We start from the raw sequence: 12937 nt of genomic DNA on the forward strand, positions 1-12937 counted from the left end.
TTTTGCAGTAATTCGGAGTGACAACATCAAAACAGCCATGGTTGATTCTGGCATCTGAAGGAGTCTTAAGTCAGGGAATGACCCTTTCTCAGGTATGAATAAAAAAAGGAAAATGGGAAATCAGGGTTGTTTAAGTGCCAATATATGGTTACATAAGTCCTTGTCATACAGCATGATGATGATCAACTGTGGCAGGTGCAGGGCCCAGTTTTCTGGTGTTAGGATCCTTGAAGGCACATAGACCACCCAAAATATATTTTTTTAAAAAAAGGAAAAAAGAAAAGAAACCACAAGTGGCTAGAAGTCAAAATGTGGTTTTGGAAAATAAATATTATTTGAGATGGTGAAAAACCATTGAAATCAGGATATTTGGGGGACATCCATTTTGGGAATGGATGTGGTCAAGGAGCACCAAAGCAAACTTTGCAGGTGCATGTGGTCCTCTAGCTGCCCTTTACCTTTTTTTAAAGCTCAGTTCTTATTCTTTGTTGATGCTTCTTATGTAGCCGGTTCACCAGTTCCACCCAGGAGACCACTGAGGCCTCAGTGAAAGCAGACCTTGCCAGCTTTCAGTTTTGAGTACGAACTGATATAAATAGATGGGGTCTGCATTATGGTCACAGAATTCATTTATTTTTATTACAGTTTTAAAATTATCGCATTTTCCCCAAAGTTCAAGGTGATTTGTAATTTAAAACAAATAAGACATCAATAGCAAAAGTAGCATAGACAAAATGAAGCCATTTGACTAAAACAAAACAACATTAGTACAGCCTTAGTTAAAATGGCAGTATGTTAAGAGTAATATGATTTTAAAGGATCAATAAAACCTGTAGGAATCGCATTCTGACAGCCTTCAGGCTCAGAAACATTCTTTCAGAGTTTTAGGAGAGATGGCCATGTTAATCTGTCATACCAGGCAAAATATAGCAGTTAGTTTTTAAGGTGCCACAGCATTTTTGTATTCTTTTTTATTATTTTATTTATTTTAAAAATATATTTTTGACAAATGGTAAATATGTTGTTAAGGAGTGATTGAAATGTCCTTTACTTCAGGAGACTATTGCAAAGGAGAGGTATACAGATACCAAGAAAAACTTGAGAAGTTCCTTTTTAAAAATCATTTTATTCACAGTGACCATTATTGTGTTTGGAAAGTAATTCATTGTTGTTACACATTGTGGTATTTTAAGCAGTATATTGCTTTGCTTGTAACTTTGCTTTCTTTTGGAAACAAGGACCTTTAGGGTGACTCAGCGAATAGCAAAAAAAACTTGAACAATTTCTATAAAAATGGCCAAAATGCCACAATATCCATAAAGCTTTTTTTTTAAAGTTGCTTGTTATACCAATGAAGTGACTTCATTTTCTTTCACTATGATATGTGATTTCAACACATGGTTGTTATCTACCCCGAACAAAACAATTTACAATGTACTATTTTATTTATTATTTACATTTTACCATTTAATTTATTATTTTATTTATTTATTACTTAAATTTGTATACCACTCCCCATTAGTGCCAAAGCACTACTTTGGGTGGATTACAATAATAGACAAAACAAGATAAAACTAAAACTATTTAAAACCAGTATAGCAACTAACCAATAAAACGAGATGACACTAAAGCAATAAAACAAAAAAAGTGGTGGACAAAAGTTAGTCAGCTAGGATCAGTGTGGAAAGTCTCCCTGAAAAGCCATGTCTTCATTAGCACCCCTGAATGTCCACAGGGTGGAGACCAAGTGAAACTCCTTTTGAAGCTGGTTCCACAAGATTAGGGCCACCGCAAAGAAGGCCCTACTTGTAGTAGATGGCTTACAGGCCACCTTTGGGGAGGCCACCCAAAAGAGCCTAGCTTATGATGATCAAGTGAATTGGGCAGATGACATTGGGGAAAGAAGCTTGAACAAGTAACGTGGGCCCAAATGGTGGAGAGCTTTGTATGTGAGTGTCAAAACCTTGAACCTGATTCAGGATGCAACGGGTAACCAGTGGAGGTGAGTCAGAACAGGGGAAATACAGCCAGACTTGCTTGCACCAACCACCAGTCTGCCTGTCGTATTCTGGACCCGCTGTAATCTCCAGATCAACCTGAAAGAAAGCCGGAAGCCCCAAATAGAAAGAATTGCAGTAGTCAATCCAGGATATGATCAGCACCCACACCAAGGCCTTGAGGGAGCTCTTATCTAGGTACGGGTGGAGTCTGGTGATTAGCCTAAGTTGATTAAGGACTCATCTGAACATGGCTGCTATCTGGGATTCCCCAGAAAGAGCTGCGTCCAGAAGAATGTCCAAATTATGAACTTGGTTCCTAAGCAGGAGGGCAATGCCATCCAGCCTAGTGAAGATTTTCCCCTCCCTAACCTTTCAGAGGGCCTCTTCAGGAACAAAATCTCTGTCTTGTCCGGGTTCAGTTTCAGCTTGTTAGCCATGCAGTGCTCCACTGTAGAGGTGGTAATAGAGAGAGAGATCTGCATTTCATCCCGTATACTGGGTCCAAGGAGCCGACACTTCATCCCCTATTTGAACTCTCTGGGCACAGTCCTTGAGAAATGATTGGAACCTGCTCTGTGCTAAGCGTCCAATCCCAATCTCAGAGTCTGTCCAGAAGGATACCGTGGTCGGCGGTATCAAAAGCTGCTGAGAGATCTAGGAGTACCAACAGGGTACATCTGCCCTGTCAACCACCCTTAAAAGGTCATCCTACAGCACGACCAGTGCCATCCCAGTACCTCACTGTGGCCTGAATCCAGTCTGGAATGGGTCAAAACGGTGAATGGGCAAAAATTGTTCAGATTGTCTGTCACCAACTCATTTAATTATTTGAATTACTTCCAAGATCTTCTCTTTGATTCCCATCAAACATAATCCAACTGATCACATGAGTGAAAGGGGAGCTCATTTGGGGAGAGGTAGTCCCTCAGATGTGACTGCCTTCTTGGCCAGAATATCTCCTTAAACTTCCGTCTAACCAGTCCCTCCCTCTTTTCCCCCCACTAACTTTGCCCAGGTATTTTACAAAGTAAAATTCCCTAGGACAAAATTGTCTTCATAGATGGACAACATGTTTGTGGATGAAGTTTCATCAGGAGACGAGAGCCTCATCTTCTTGAGTTCCCTTGGATTTGGTGATGCCGAGAGCAACCACACAGAAGAGCAGTGCTTCAGTGTCCACTCCCATAGCTCGGTCCTTCAAGGGTTGCCGTTTGGTGGTGTTCCCACAGTGCTTGCCCTCAACTTTATTCTCTGGTTGGTGAGTGCAGATGGGAGGAAATAATGCCTCATTGTTATCTATATCTATTCCTTACTCCACAGTTACGGTGCTTCCCATGCAGTTGAGAATGACAGAATTAAAAAAAATAAGAAATAACAGACTGAGTGGAAATTTGGGTCAAATTAGATATTCTCTTGATACATAACATTTCTTTATTAATTATATTTATAATCTACCCTTCTACCAGTGAGCTCACAGTGGTGTACATGGCTCTGGGATTCTCTGCTTTATTCTTACAGTAAACATGTGCAGTACGATTGCACTAAATCTGAGGATGATTGGGCCAAGATCACCCTGTGACTGAATAAGGTATTGAGTCTGAATCTCCCAAGCCCCAATCCGGTACTCAGTCCACTGCACTACACATGTACAGTAGTTACATAACAAGGGCTGAAACTGTATTATTTAGTGTAGTAGTAAATAGCAGTAGGGTGGGCCCATTGAATCAGCAGGGATTTAATGAGTCAGCTCCTCTGAAGTTCCATTAATTGAAATGGCTCTAATTTAACTGCAACTTTCTATGCAAATTAAGTCACAGTTAGTGTAGGTCCACTTGAATCAATGGAACTTATGGAGGAGTTGACTCGCCAAATCCCCATTGATTCAAAGGAGCCTACTCCAGTGCAATTTACCATGCTAAATAACAGGATTTTGGCCAAGGTTTCTCATCTTAATTAGCAGGAAATGGAGTGCATGAACAAGGAGGCTTGTTTGTTTCCTCCCCAGAGCAATTACACACACAAACACACACACACACACCACACATAGACACACAGCTAAAATGCTTAACAGAAATTTCCCTGCTGGCGATTTCTTCCCCCCAAATATTCTAGCTGTGCAAGATGGAGAGAATGGCTGCTGACCCTGAACACATCGCTGTTGTGTGGAGTCTGTTATCTATGCATCCATCTGTGATTTACTATTTGTGAAGGGTTGCTTTATATGGGAGACTGCATAGGTCATCTTCAGCACTGTTTCACAGTAACCCAGGATGACACTACCGAGATAGCTTGAACTCCAACTCCTAAAAGCTTAGCTCGTGAGAGATGGGAGTTACAGTTCAAAATATCTAGTGGTGTTCCATAAGGGAAATCAGGTTGATTGTTGTGTTTACAGTCTGCCCTGGCATCAAAATACCTCAAGCCACATGTGCACAGTTTAATTATACCTTAGTGATAAATTTTCCAGAGAAAAAGAGGGAAAAAATCAGAGGTGCAAGTAAGTTTATCATCTCTTTTAAAATGAGGGACTTCAACAATGTCTTTAAAGTCATCACACTTTGCCATCATCCTAAGTTTTCTACATTGTCAGTTTTGAGTTGGAACTGACTTAGTCAAAACCCAGCGTGTTGTGTGTAGAAGGATAACATCTGAAATTAGTGTAAGGGTCACCAGGATGTACAGTTCAGTTTGCTCTGATTTGAAGAAGTATGACTGGATTCTGATTCTGTTGTTTCTAAAAATTTGGGGGGAAGTAGAGCTATAGGAGAAACAGGTGTGCAGAAAATATCTACCCTTCTGCAGCTGCTTGTCTCTTTCTCCTCCTCCTCCTTGTCCCCCTCAACCCCCACTTTGCTAATTTTGCTTTTTCTGCACTTTGGCTCCAGGTGCATAAATAATGTTAACTGGAAATTTGTCTCTGGCCCCATTCATCTTCTGTGCTGTGCGAGAGAAATGGCAGATGTGAGATAGATTAAGCACCTCGTGCCATTTATCTTTGTGCCCTTTAGTCCTAGAAGCTCAGCAAACTCAAGTTGGAGCACACCTGTTTGCTGAGATAACATCCTGCAAATGACTATGTGTGGAAAAAAATAGTAATCCCAGTACAGAACTATCATGTTTATTGTGTATTAGCGAATAAGACTGGATTGCTGTTGCTGAGATACGAGGCCACAAACAGGGCAGAAGGGCTTCCTAATGCAAGGTTGATCTACATGCCACGAAGAGCATCTATAAAAAATTAGACCTTTTATTTCCATTGTAGTTCTTGCTACTGGTCTTTTCCTGTCTTCGGAAAGCAGCTTGGGACTATGGGCGCCTGGCATTGCTGATGGATAATGACAGGTAATTTATTTTCTTTATGTATTTAGTTTATTTTATTAGACTTGTATACCGCCCATCTAGAACGTGTCTACTCTGGTAAGACTTAAGTAAGACCTAAGGTTTCTGAAAGGCCTGCAGAAGCTGAGAGAATAGGGGGTTTGTTTCCAAGAGGCCCAGCAATGTGAAAGGATTCTTTTCCAATGTGAAAGCACAAATGTTATTGCAGGAATGACTCCCAAGTCAGGGCAGCAGTGGATTTAGGAATGTCTTGGGATCTGTGGGCATGGCAAAAGGCGACAAATAGTTATGACAACAGCTCTCTTAAGTGTCAACTTCAGAAGCATGTATGGAATCCTGGTAAACTGAGGTTTCAAGAAAACATTTTTCTCATCCTCAAAATAACTAACAGAGTCACTAAAACACTGAGCAGCTGCTGTCAAGCTTAGAAACTAAAAAGTATCTAGCATGCTAAACCATGCTGAGACTTACAGCCAAACCAAAGCAAGGAATCAAGAATTTCAGGTTTTACTTAAATAATCGTTTTCTGCATGTTCGGTATTTTCTCTTTAAATCAGTGTTGTAAAACCATATGACAACAAAACAGCAGTGGTCATAAAAAACGAACAACATGGTATAATTGGTTAACACTAGAGATGGGGGTATTTGTATACGAATATCCCCATGCAGCTGGACTTAACAAGGATCCGGCCCCTGGGGTCGGACCATCCACTCACACATCCTGCTGCAGCGCTGATCCCACTTGTCTTTCCAATTGCACCCGGAGTGCTACTCTCTTCCCACTTGGTTGGCTCCTCCAGGCTGGGGAATGGAGGACGAATCTACCTGCACGGCTGCCGAGCAGGAAGAGAGCGGCCCTCTAGTCACGATTAGAAAGACGAGCGGGATCAGCACCGCAGCAGGACACATGAGTGGACAGTCCAGCCCCAGGAGCCAGACCCTCATTAAGTCCAGCTGCACAAGGATATTCGTATACAAATACCCCCATCTCTAGTTAACACAACACAGGTGATGTTCTAAAAGGTCAGGAGTACACAAAGGTCTTTTTTTCCTCAACCCTTAGAAGACATGGTTCCCCATCTGACCCTGATGTTCCAGAGTTCATTATGGTGTGGAGAGCCTCTTCATATTACTGACATATTCACAGAGCTGGGAAAAATCATGTTGTTTACCACAATTCCAAATCCCCCCCCCCAAAAAAAAGACCTTAGTACCAAAAATGTAACTTTCTCAAGTTCTGCCTTTTCAGAAGGCTGCTCTTTCTGGGCAGAAGGCAATAAATGGAAATGGAACTAGGATATGCTTTCTCCTGGCATGTTTATTCAGACTGTACAAGGCCTCAATAGCATAAATACATGTTTTGCACTGTGATGGGCTTTGATATGTGTTTTCCTCACTAAAAAAAAACAATGCCTTACTTTACAGTATATTTTAGACCTGTTTGTTTCTTTTCATATTGAGGCCTTGTCAGTAGTGGCTGGGGGTGGTGTCCAATTTCAGGGATGCTGTAAATCTAGCCCAAATTTTAATCTGTACTTTACAAGTCCTGGATCCTATTGTCCAAATAGCTTCAACATCTCACATGCCTCCTGTAAAGTACAGATTAAGACCCAGAAGTGCATTCACAGTGCCTCCAAAACTAGAGTCACAAGCCACTACTAGGCCTTGTTTTAGAAGGGAAGCCCTGTGAATATATTTACAGTTCCAGCTCTCAAAGACATCCTCTACATTCATCAGGCTTCTCTTCAGTAAAGAAGCCCCCGAAGCATAAAAAGTATGTGAGTGAGGTAGCAATGAATACAATATTGGGAGCAAATGGGGCAGGAGATGTTTACTCTTCAACCTGATTTGCTCTCAAAACCTCTGTTGGAGTTTTAAAAAATAGAAAACACAGAAACAGACTGCAACTGGTATATTTGGGCTATTACATACTACATGCTGTACACATTGGACAGTTAAGAACCACTTGTTTGTTTTTTACACTTAAATAAGCATGTGCATCCCAAATCCAATTTTAAATCTTCTCACCCAGCTGTTCCCACCCACCAGATCTGCTCCTTGAAGCTAATGTGTTTTTGTCATAATTAGCCGTAATGGTAATGATGCCTTTGCATGAGGAGGCAGGTATATCTGAGGGGAGGACTGACTGGAGGGAAGGTTTAAACCTCCCCCACCCATGCAAACCTGGTCCTGATCCATATTTAATGATTTAGCCAAACTGTCCTGAACTGCACCATCCGCATTAATCATAGTCTGTAGTGTGGTCCTTGGATGATAGTCATCATATGGGAAAAATAATACTCAAGCAAAATACTCTTGCTCCTACTACTCCACCACATTTTAGAAAGTATTTCTTGTTTTTAATCTATGACAGTGTTACACAAAACAGTTTAAAACGCAGGGAAGGGCTATTTATATGTCTTAGGTTGCAATTGGAGTTATTAATCGATTCTATTGATCTCCCTCCCACCCTCTTTTTTTAATCAGCCATTTCCCTCCAAACACATGGAACTCCTACGAGTAATGATATCATGGTGACAAGGGGACTGGAGGCTTGGGGGGGACAGAAATTCTTGTGAAAGGAAAAGGATCACCACTGCTTTTGGAAGAGAATTTGAGGCACAGTCCATACCCTACAGGAGCATCTGGCTTCTATAAATTGCAAAACTTTTTTTTTACTTTTTTTAACCTCAAGATGAAAGGGAGATCTCTCTCCCTGCTTGTAATTATTGAGAGATTCTTAGCCTTGAAATTTTCTCAAGAAAGGACCCAAAGGATAATTTTTTGTTCTTTTTATAGATTACACCTTCTGTCCATAGATGCGTAGGACAAGGTGAATTTCATAGGCTTTGCTACAGATCACAGATTTCTGTACTTACTATTTCTCAAATAACATTAAAAGGGAATCATGATTTTTCCTTGTCCACCCAACCCAGTTTGCAGTGGTCTTCCTTTCCTTTACAGGATATTGTCTCAAGGGTGCCTATTTGAATGTCATGGAATAGCTTTTGGGCAAGCTCTTGCAGAATGTTCACTTGGCTGTTATTCTCTGAGGTGTTGGCTCTCTGACAATGCTGGGTTGGTTTGGGTTTTTCCAATCAGAAAAGAAACTTATACTACTGGTATTCATACATTTGAGGAAAGTACAGGTCACAGCCTGCATCTAGTACCATGCTAACAGACTGTCCAGATGTCCTTGATTTTATTTCAGAATATCGCAGTTATATCTTATATAATGGGCCTATCTTATTTTGAACACCACTGTTCAGAAGTAACTTCCTGAAATTTGGATCTCACAATCCTATAATAATATTGCTTGATTCTTACTGTTGGGTTGTTAATGAGTTGTCACTTTCCACTGGTGATTGGGGTTAGTTGGGAGAGTAATTTACCCTTTCTTCTTTTCATGTACACCTTTCTCCGGAATTAATATTGAGTAAGCTGAGATATATTTTTCTGTCCAAATCAAATTTCTCAACTGTTCAATCATTGCAGATCCTGAACCTAAATTCTGACCTACGCTGCAAATTTTACTTTGTATTTACAAAGTGCTGGAAGCCGTATTTGGGCAAGGGGAAAATATAAGGGTGTCAGCTTGGTCTTTAGGGTGCTGTTCTTGCAATTTATAAATTTTAAATTCATCCATCTTCCTCACCTTTCCTTCTGTAGCCTGGCTGATTTCCTCGGCACCTGGGTAAATGCAAAGATTATCTAGATGGTTAAAATTTGACTGATTGGAATAATGGTTTTCTTTCTTTCTTTCTTTCTTTCTTTCTTTCTTTCTTTCTTTCTTTCTTTCTTTCTTTCTTTCTTTCTTTCTTTCTTTCTTTCTTTCTTTCTTTCTTTCTTTCTTTCTTTCTTTCTTTCTCCTTCCTTGCCTTTTCCATCTTCTTTTAAATCTAATTCATACCTCCTTTCTCCCTTTTTTTTTGTCTCACCCTTTCCTTTTTCTCTTTCCCACCTATTTTCTCTATCTGTCACCTTTTCAACATATGGGAAGTTTGACATCACTCTTCTATGGTGAGCAAAGTGAAAAGGAGAAATCACCATCAGAGACTAGTCCACTAGATGCTGATAACAAAGATGGGGTAAGTTTCATTGAACAGATACTTCTTTGAATGCCCACCAGTCCTTGCCTTCAATTTGTATCCATCTTACTAATTGTCTATAATTACAGTCAGAGCTGGAAGCAGATAAATAGATGTTCATCATATAATATAATATAATTTATTGTCATTGTAAGTATATACACAGTATACCCATACAACGAAATTCACAGACATCCAGAGACCAGACACATGCACACACATAACATTCCCCAAACACTCCCCACCCACTAGAAGTCCCCCACTAAAAATACAAACATCATCATAATCATCTTAGATTTATAGAGATGAAAGGTACCCTTCAGATGATTGAGTCCAGCCCCTGTCAAGCAGTCACACTAGGGAATCAAATCCCAATCTCTGGCTCCACAGCAAGATACTTAAACCACACAGCTATTTAGCAGTTCTTCTTGGTATCCTAATGATCCTTACTCATTGTGTTCATTGGCAGTTGTTAGTCCAAGCTAGAGTAGACCTGTTTAATTAACAGACTTATATAGATGTTGCGTTAACACAGGTTGGGGAAAGAGCAGTCCTCCTGATGCTGTTGAACTGTAGTTCCCATTGCTCACTATTGACAATGTTGGCTGAGGCTAATGGGAATTATAGTCTAACAAGAACTGGAAGGTTACGGTTTGCCTCCCTCTGACATATCAGGTCCCATCACTTGAATGAGTCTGCTGTAGTTTGGAGTAGCATTTGGATTATCCCAGAGTTTAGGACTAGGCTTCTTTAATCCACATTACTTCAGAATATAGACAGAAGTACGAATTCTGTTGAAGTCTGATAATATGGAGTAGGCAAAGTGCAGCCTGCAGGTTGCACGCTGCCCCACAAGTCTTTATTATTATTATTATTATTTTTAGTCTTCCAGTGATCGTAAGAAAAATAGTTTTTAAGAAGTTCTGCCCTAAAACCTAGAAGGGAACCATAGTAAGGCAGTAAACAAGTTTTTTTCTAACTGTAACTTTAATCAGAAAAGTTTGTTACCACCCACTTCCTAGGAGTTTCCTCAGCATTTCTTTTCTTTAAACTTTGATTGTCATTTACATAGGATTACATCTTGGTTATTTATAGTTCAAGTATTAATGTTTAATAAAGAGGCTTAATATTGGGGCCGTATTAATTATCAGAGAATCACAGACTGTTTATTCTCTGGTGGTGGTGCTGTGATCTTATTCAAGTAAGTATGAGTAAATATTTCTATAAGGTTGATATTACTGAATGAATTATATTTGATGAATTAGCCTGAAAGAATAGATCTTATTTTTACAAAATGGATAATACTTTGTGAGGGTAAAATTTCATATTTTGAAAATGTTTTGTTTATCAAGTGATAAAATATTTTTTAAAAAATAAACAAAAAAGAAAATAGCATTTTAGTCATGCCTCTTTCCACTTCAGCCATGCTCCTTTAGGGGTTTGGCCAATAAGAAAGTGGCCAATGTGAAATATGGCCTTCAGCACCACCTGTGGTTGCAGGTGTTTCTGGTCTAATTGATCTTAGGTAGCTCATTTTTTTTCTCACTTACTTTTTTAGGGCTTCTGCTCATGGCTGCTTTCTATTTACCAAATGAAGTGAGTACATGACATGTTGTAGGTAATGATAATCATTCTTGTCTCCCTCTTAATGTGGCAACATCAGTGAGATTTGGGATGGCAGTGTTTTGTGCTCAACCAGGAACTATTCATTTTCATAGTCTATAATGTAAATGTCATTCCTCACAATTGGTCATGTTGCCTAGCACTGATGAGAGTTGTGATCGAATAACGTTAGAAAAGCTACAGTTTCTGCTAGTGGAACTTGGAGCTCTTCTCTGGAAATAAACTTCAAGGAGGCTTATCTGAAAATATAAAGAGACGACAGATAAAGTTAACAGAGCCCTTGAAAAACAATGAAGATCCTATTAGAGTTTGTATATAGCCTATCTGTGGCTAATTCTGGCTAATTGTCAAGATGCTGGGCTACCTCTCAGTTGCGTAACTGGGCACATGACCAACCACACAACCAAGAAGCACTCTGGCAATTGGTCAATTATCTGCAGCAAGTTCCTATACACTCTCTATATATACTCCAGCAAGTTCCTAGACTCTATCTAGAGGGGCGGGGTAGAAATCGAATAATAAATAAATGAAATAAATAAAGTGTGTAGTATTATTGAAAATGGAAATAAAGTGTTTATTCTAAAATAGCACACATCTTAGCTCTACAGATCCCACTGTGTCTACTGATATGGTAGATGAAATCTGAAATACATTTACAGTGAAATTAGTTGTCATAATGCTTGTTGACAAGATGCCCAGTTTATATCTCATTTTGATATTTCATTAGAACAAACTCAAGCACCAAGTATTTTATGTCTTGTTGTGGAAAGCAGCAGAAATCGACCCTTGGGCCCCTTGTCCTCTTTCTGAGTTCTCATTATCCGAAATGACTCAATATCTGAACTATAAGATCTTCTCCATAAAAGAATTGTCATTCCCCAGAAGTTCTAATATGAAAATTTCAGAACTACAGAAATCTCCAAAGTAAAAAATCTTCAAAGTCGTGAGCGACCCAGAGCTAATGATCACATTTGTGGTGTTTGTATTCTGGTGAACCTCCTTGTGTTTCTTAATTCTGATTAGATTTACACAAGATGGTTTAAAATGGAATTCTTATCTGGGGTGGAAAGGAGGTGGTGGAATGAACTCTGGGATAAAGGAATGCATTGTCAGATACTACATTTCCTCCTTTACCAAGAAAGCCCCCTTTTAATATTATATCAGGAGTCCCACATGTCTTACTAAGTTTGTGGAAAATCTTGCTTTCTTTCCCCATATTTGTGGATTAGAAAAAATATACAGGTTTGCGATTGTTAGAAATCTCTAACAATATATTAAAAGTTTATATTTATATATAAAGTTTTTTTAAAAATCAGGTCAAAGACCAGTGGTGGGAAAAATACACACACATACACACACGTTTCTGACCCCTTCTTCCTTCCCACTCTCCCTTTCCCATTCCCCTGTCAGAGTCATATCCAAATTCTTACGAGGCTTTCCTTGGAAAATTTAACCTTCCAAGTATATTACAATTTGTCCTGCTCAGTCTGCACACTCATTTCCTCCTTACTCTTCTTTTCCTACCTATTATTATCTTTCTCCTCTCTCTCTGGACCACAGCAAACTATGGCAAGTTCTTAAAGAAATGGGAGTGCCTGACCACTTTATCTGTCTCCTGAGAAACCTATATGTGGGACAGGAAGCAACAGTTAGAACTGGTCATGGAACAACTGAGTGGTTCAAAATTGGGAAAGGAGTACGACAAGGCTGTATATTGTCCCCCTGCTTATTTAACTTATATGCAGAATACATCATGCGGAAGGCTGGACTGGAAGAAACCCAAGCCGGAATTAAGATTGCCGGAAGAAATATCAACAACCTCCGATATGCAGATGATACCACTCTGATGGCAGAAAGTGAGGAGGAATTAAAGAACCTTGTAATGAG

At 39.6% G+C, this 12937-nt stretch overlaps 1 protein-coding gene across 20 annotated transcripts in view; it reads left to right on the plus strand.

Annotated features, from left to right (window-relative positions):
- Nucleotides 1–12937, plus strand: part of TMEM63C (transmembrane protein 63C) — a 104021-nt gene that overhangs the window by 53390 nt on the left and 37694 nt on the right. For 6 of the 20 annotated variants that reach the window (XM_078393119.1, XM_078393111.1, XM_078393114.1 and 3 more), the window contains 5 exons: nucleotides 9–92; nucleotides 3016–3258; nucleotides 5263–5342; nucleotides 9340–9427; nucleotides 10986–11023. In XM_078393119.1, the coding sequence (XP_078249245.1) occupies nucleotides 3061–3258; nucleotides 5263–5342; nucleotides 9340–9427; nucleotides 10986–11023 (404 nt within the window). In that variant the 5' untranslated portion in view covers nucleotides 9–92; nucleotides 3016–3060. Of the gene's footprint in view, nucleotides 1–8; nucleotides 93–3015; nucleotides 3259–5262; nucleotides 5343–7826; nucleotides 7860–9339; nucleotides 9428–10985; nucleotides 11024–12937 lie in introns of all 20 variants that reach the window. The other 14 variants (XM_072986468.2, XM_072986469.2, XM_078393066.1 and 11 more) reach the window with 4 other exon arrangements.

The sequence above is a fragment of the Pogona vitticeps genome, chromosome 1, assembly GCF_051106095.1.
Source record: "Pogona vitticeps strain Pit_001003342236 chromosome 1, PviZW2.1, whole genome shotgun sequence".
Classification (NCBI taxonomy): domain Eukaryota; kingdom Metazoa; phylum Chordata; class Lepidosauria; order Squamata; family Agamidae; genus Pogona; species Pogona vitticeps.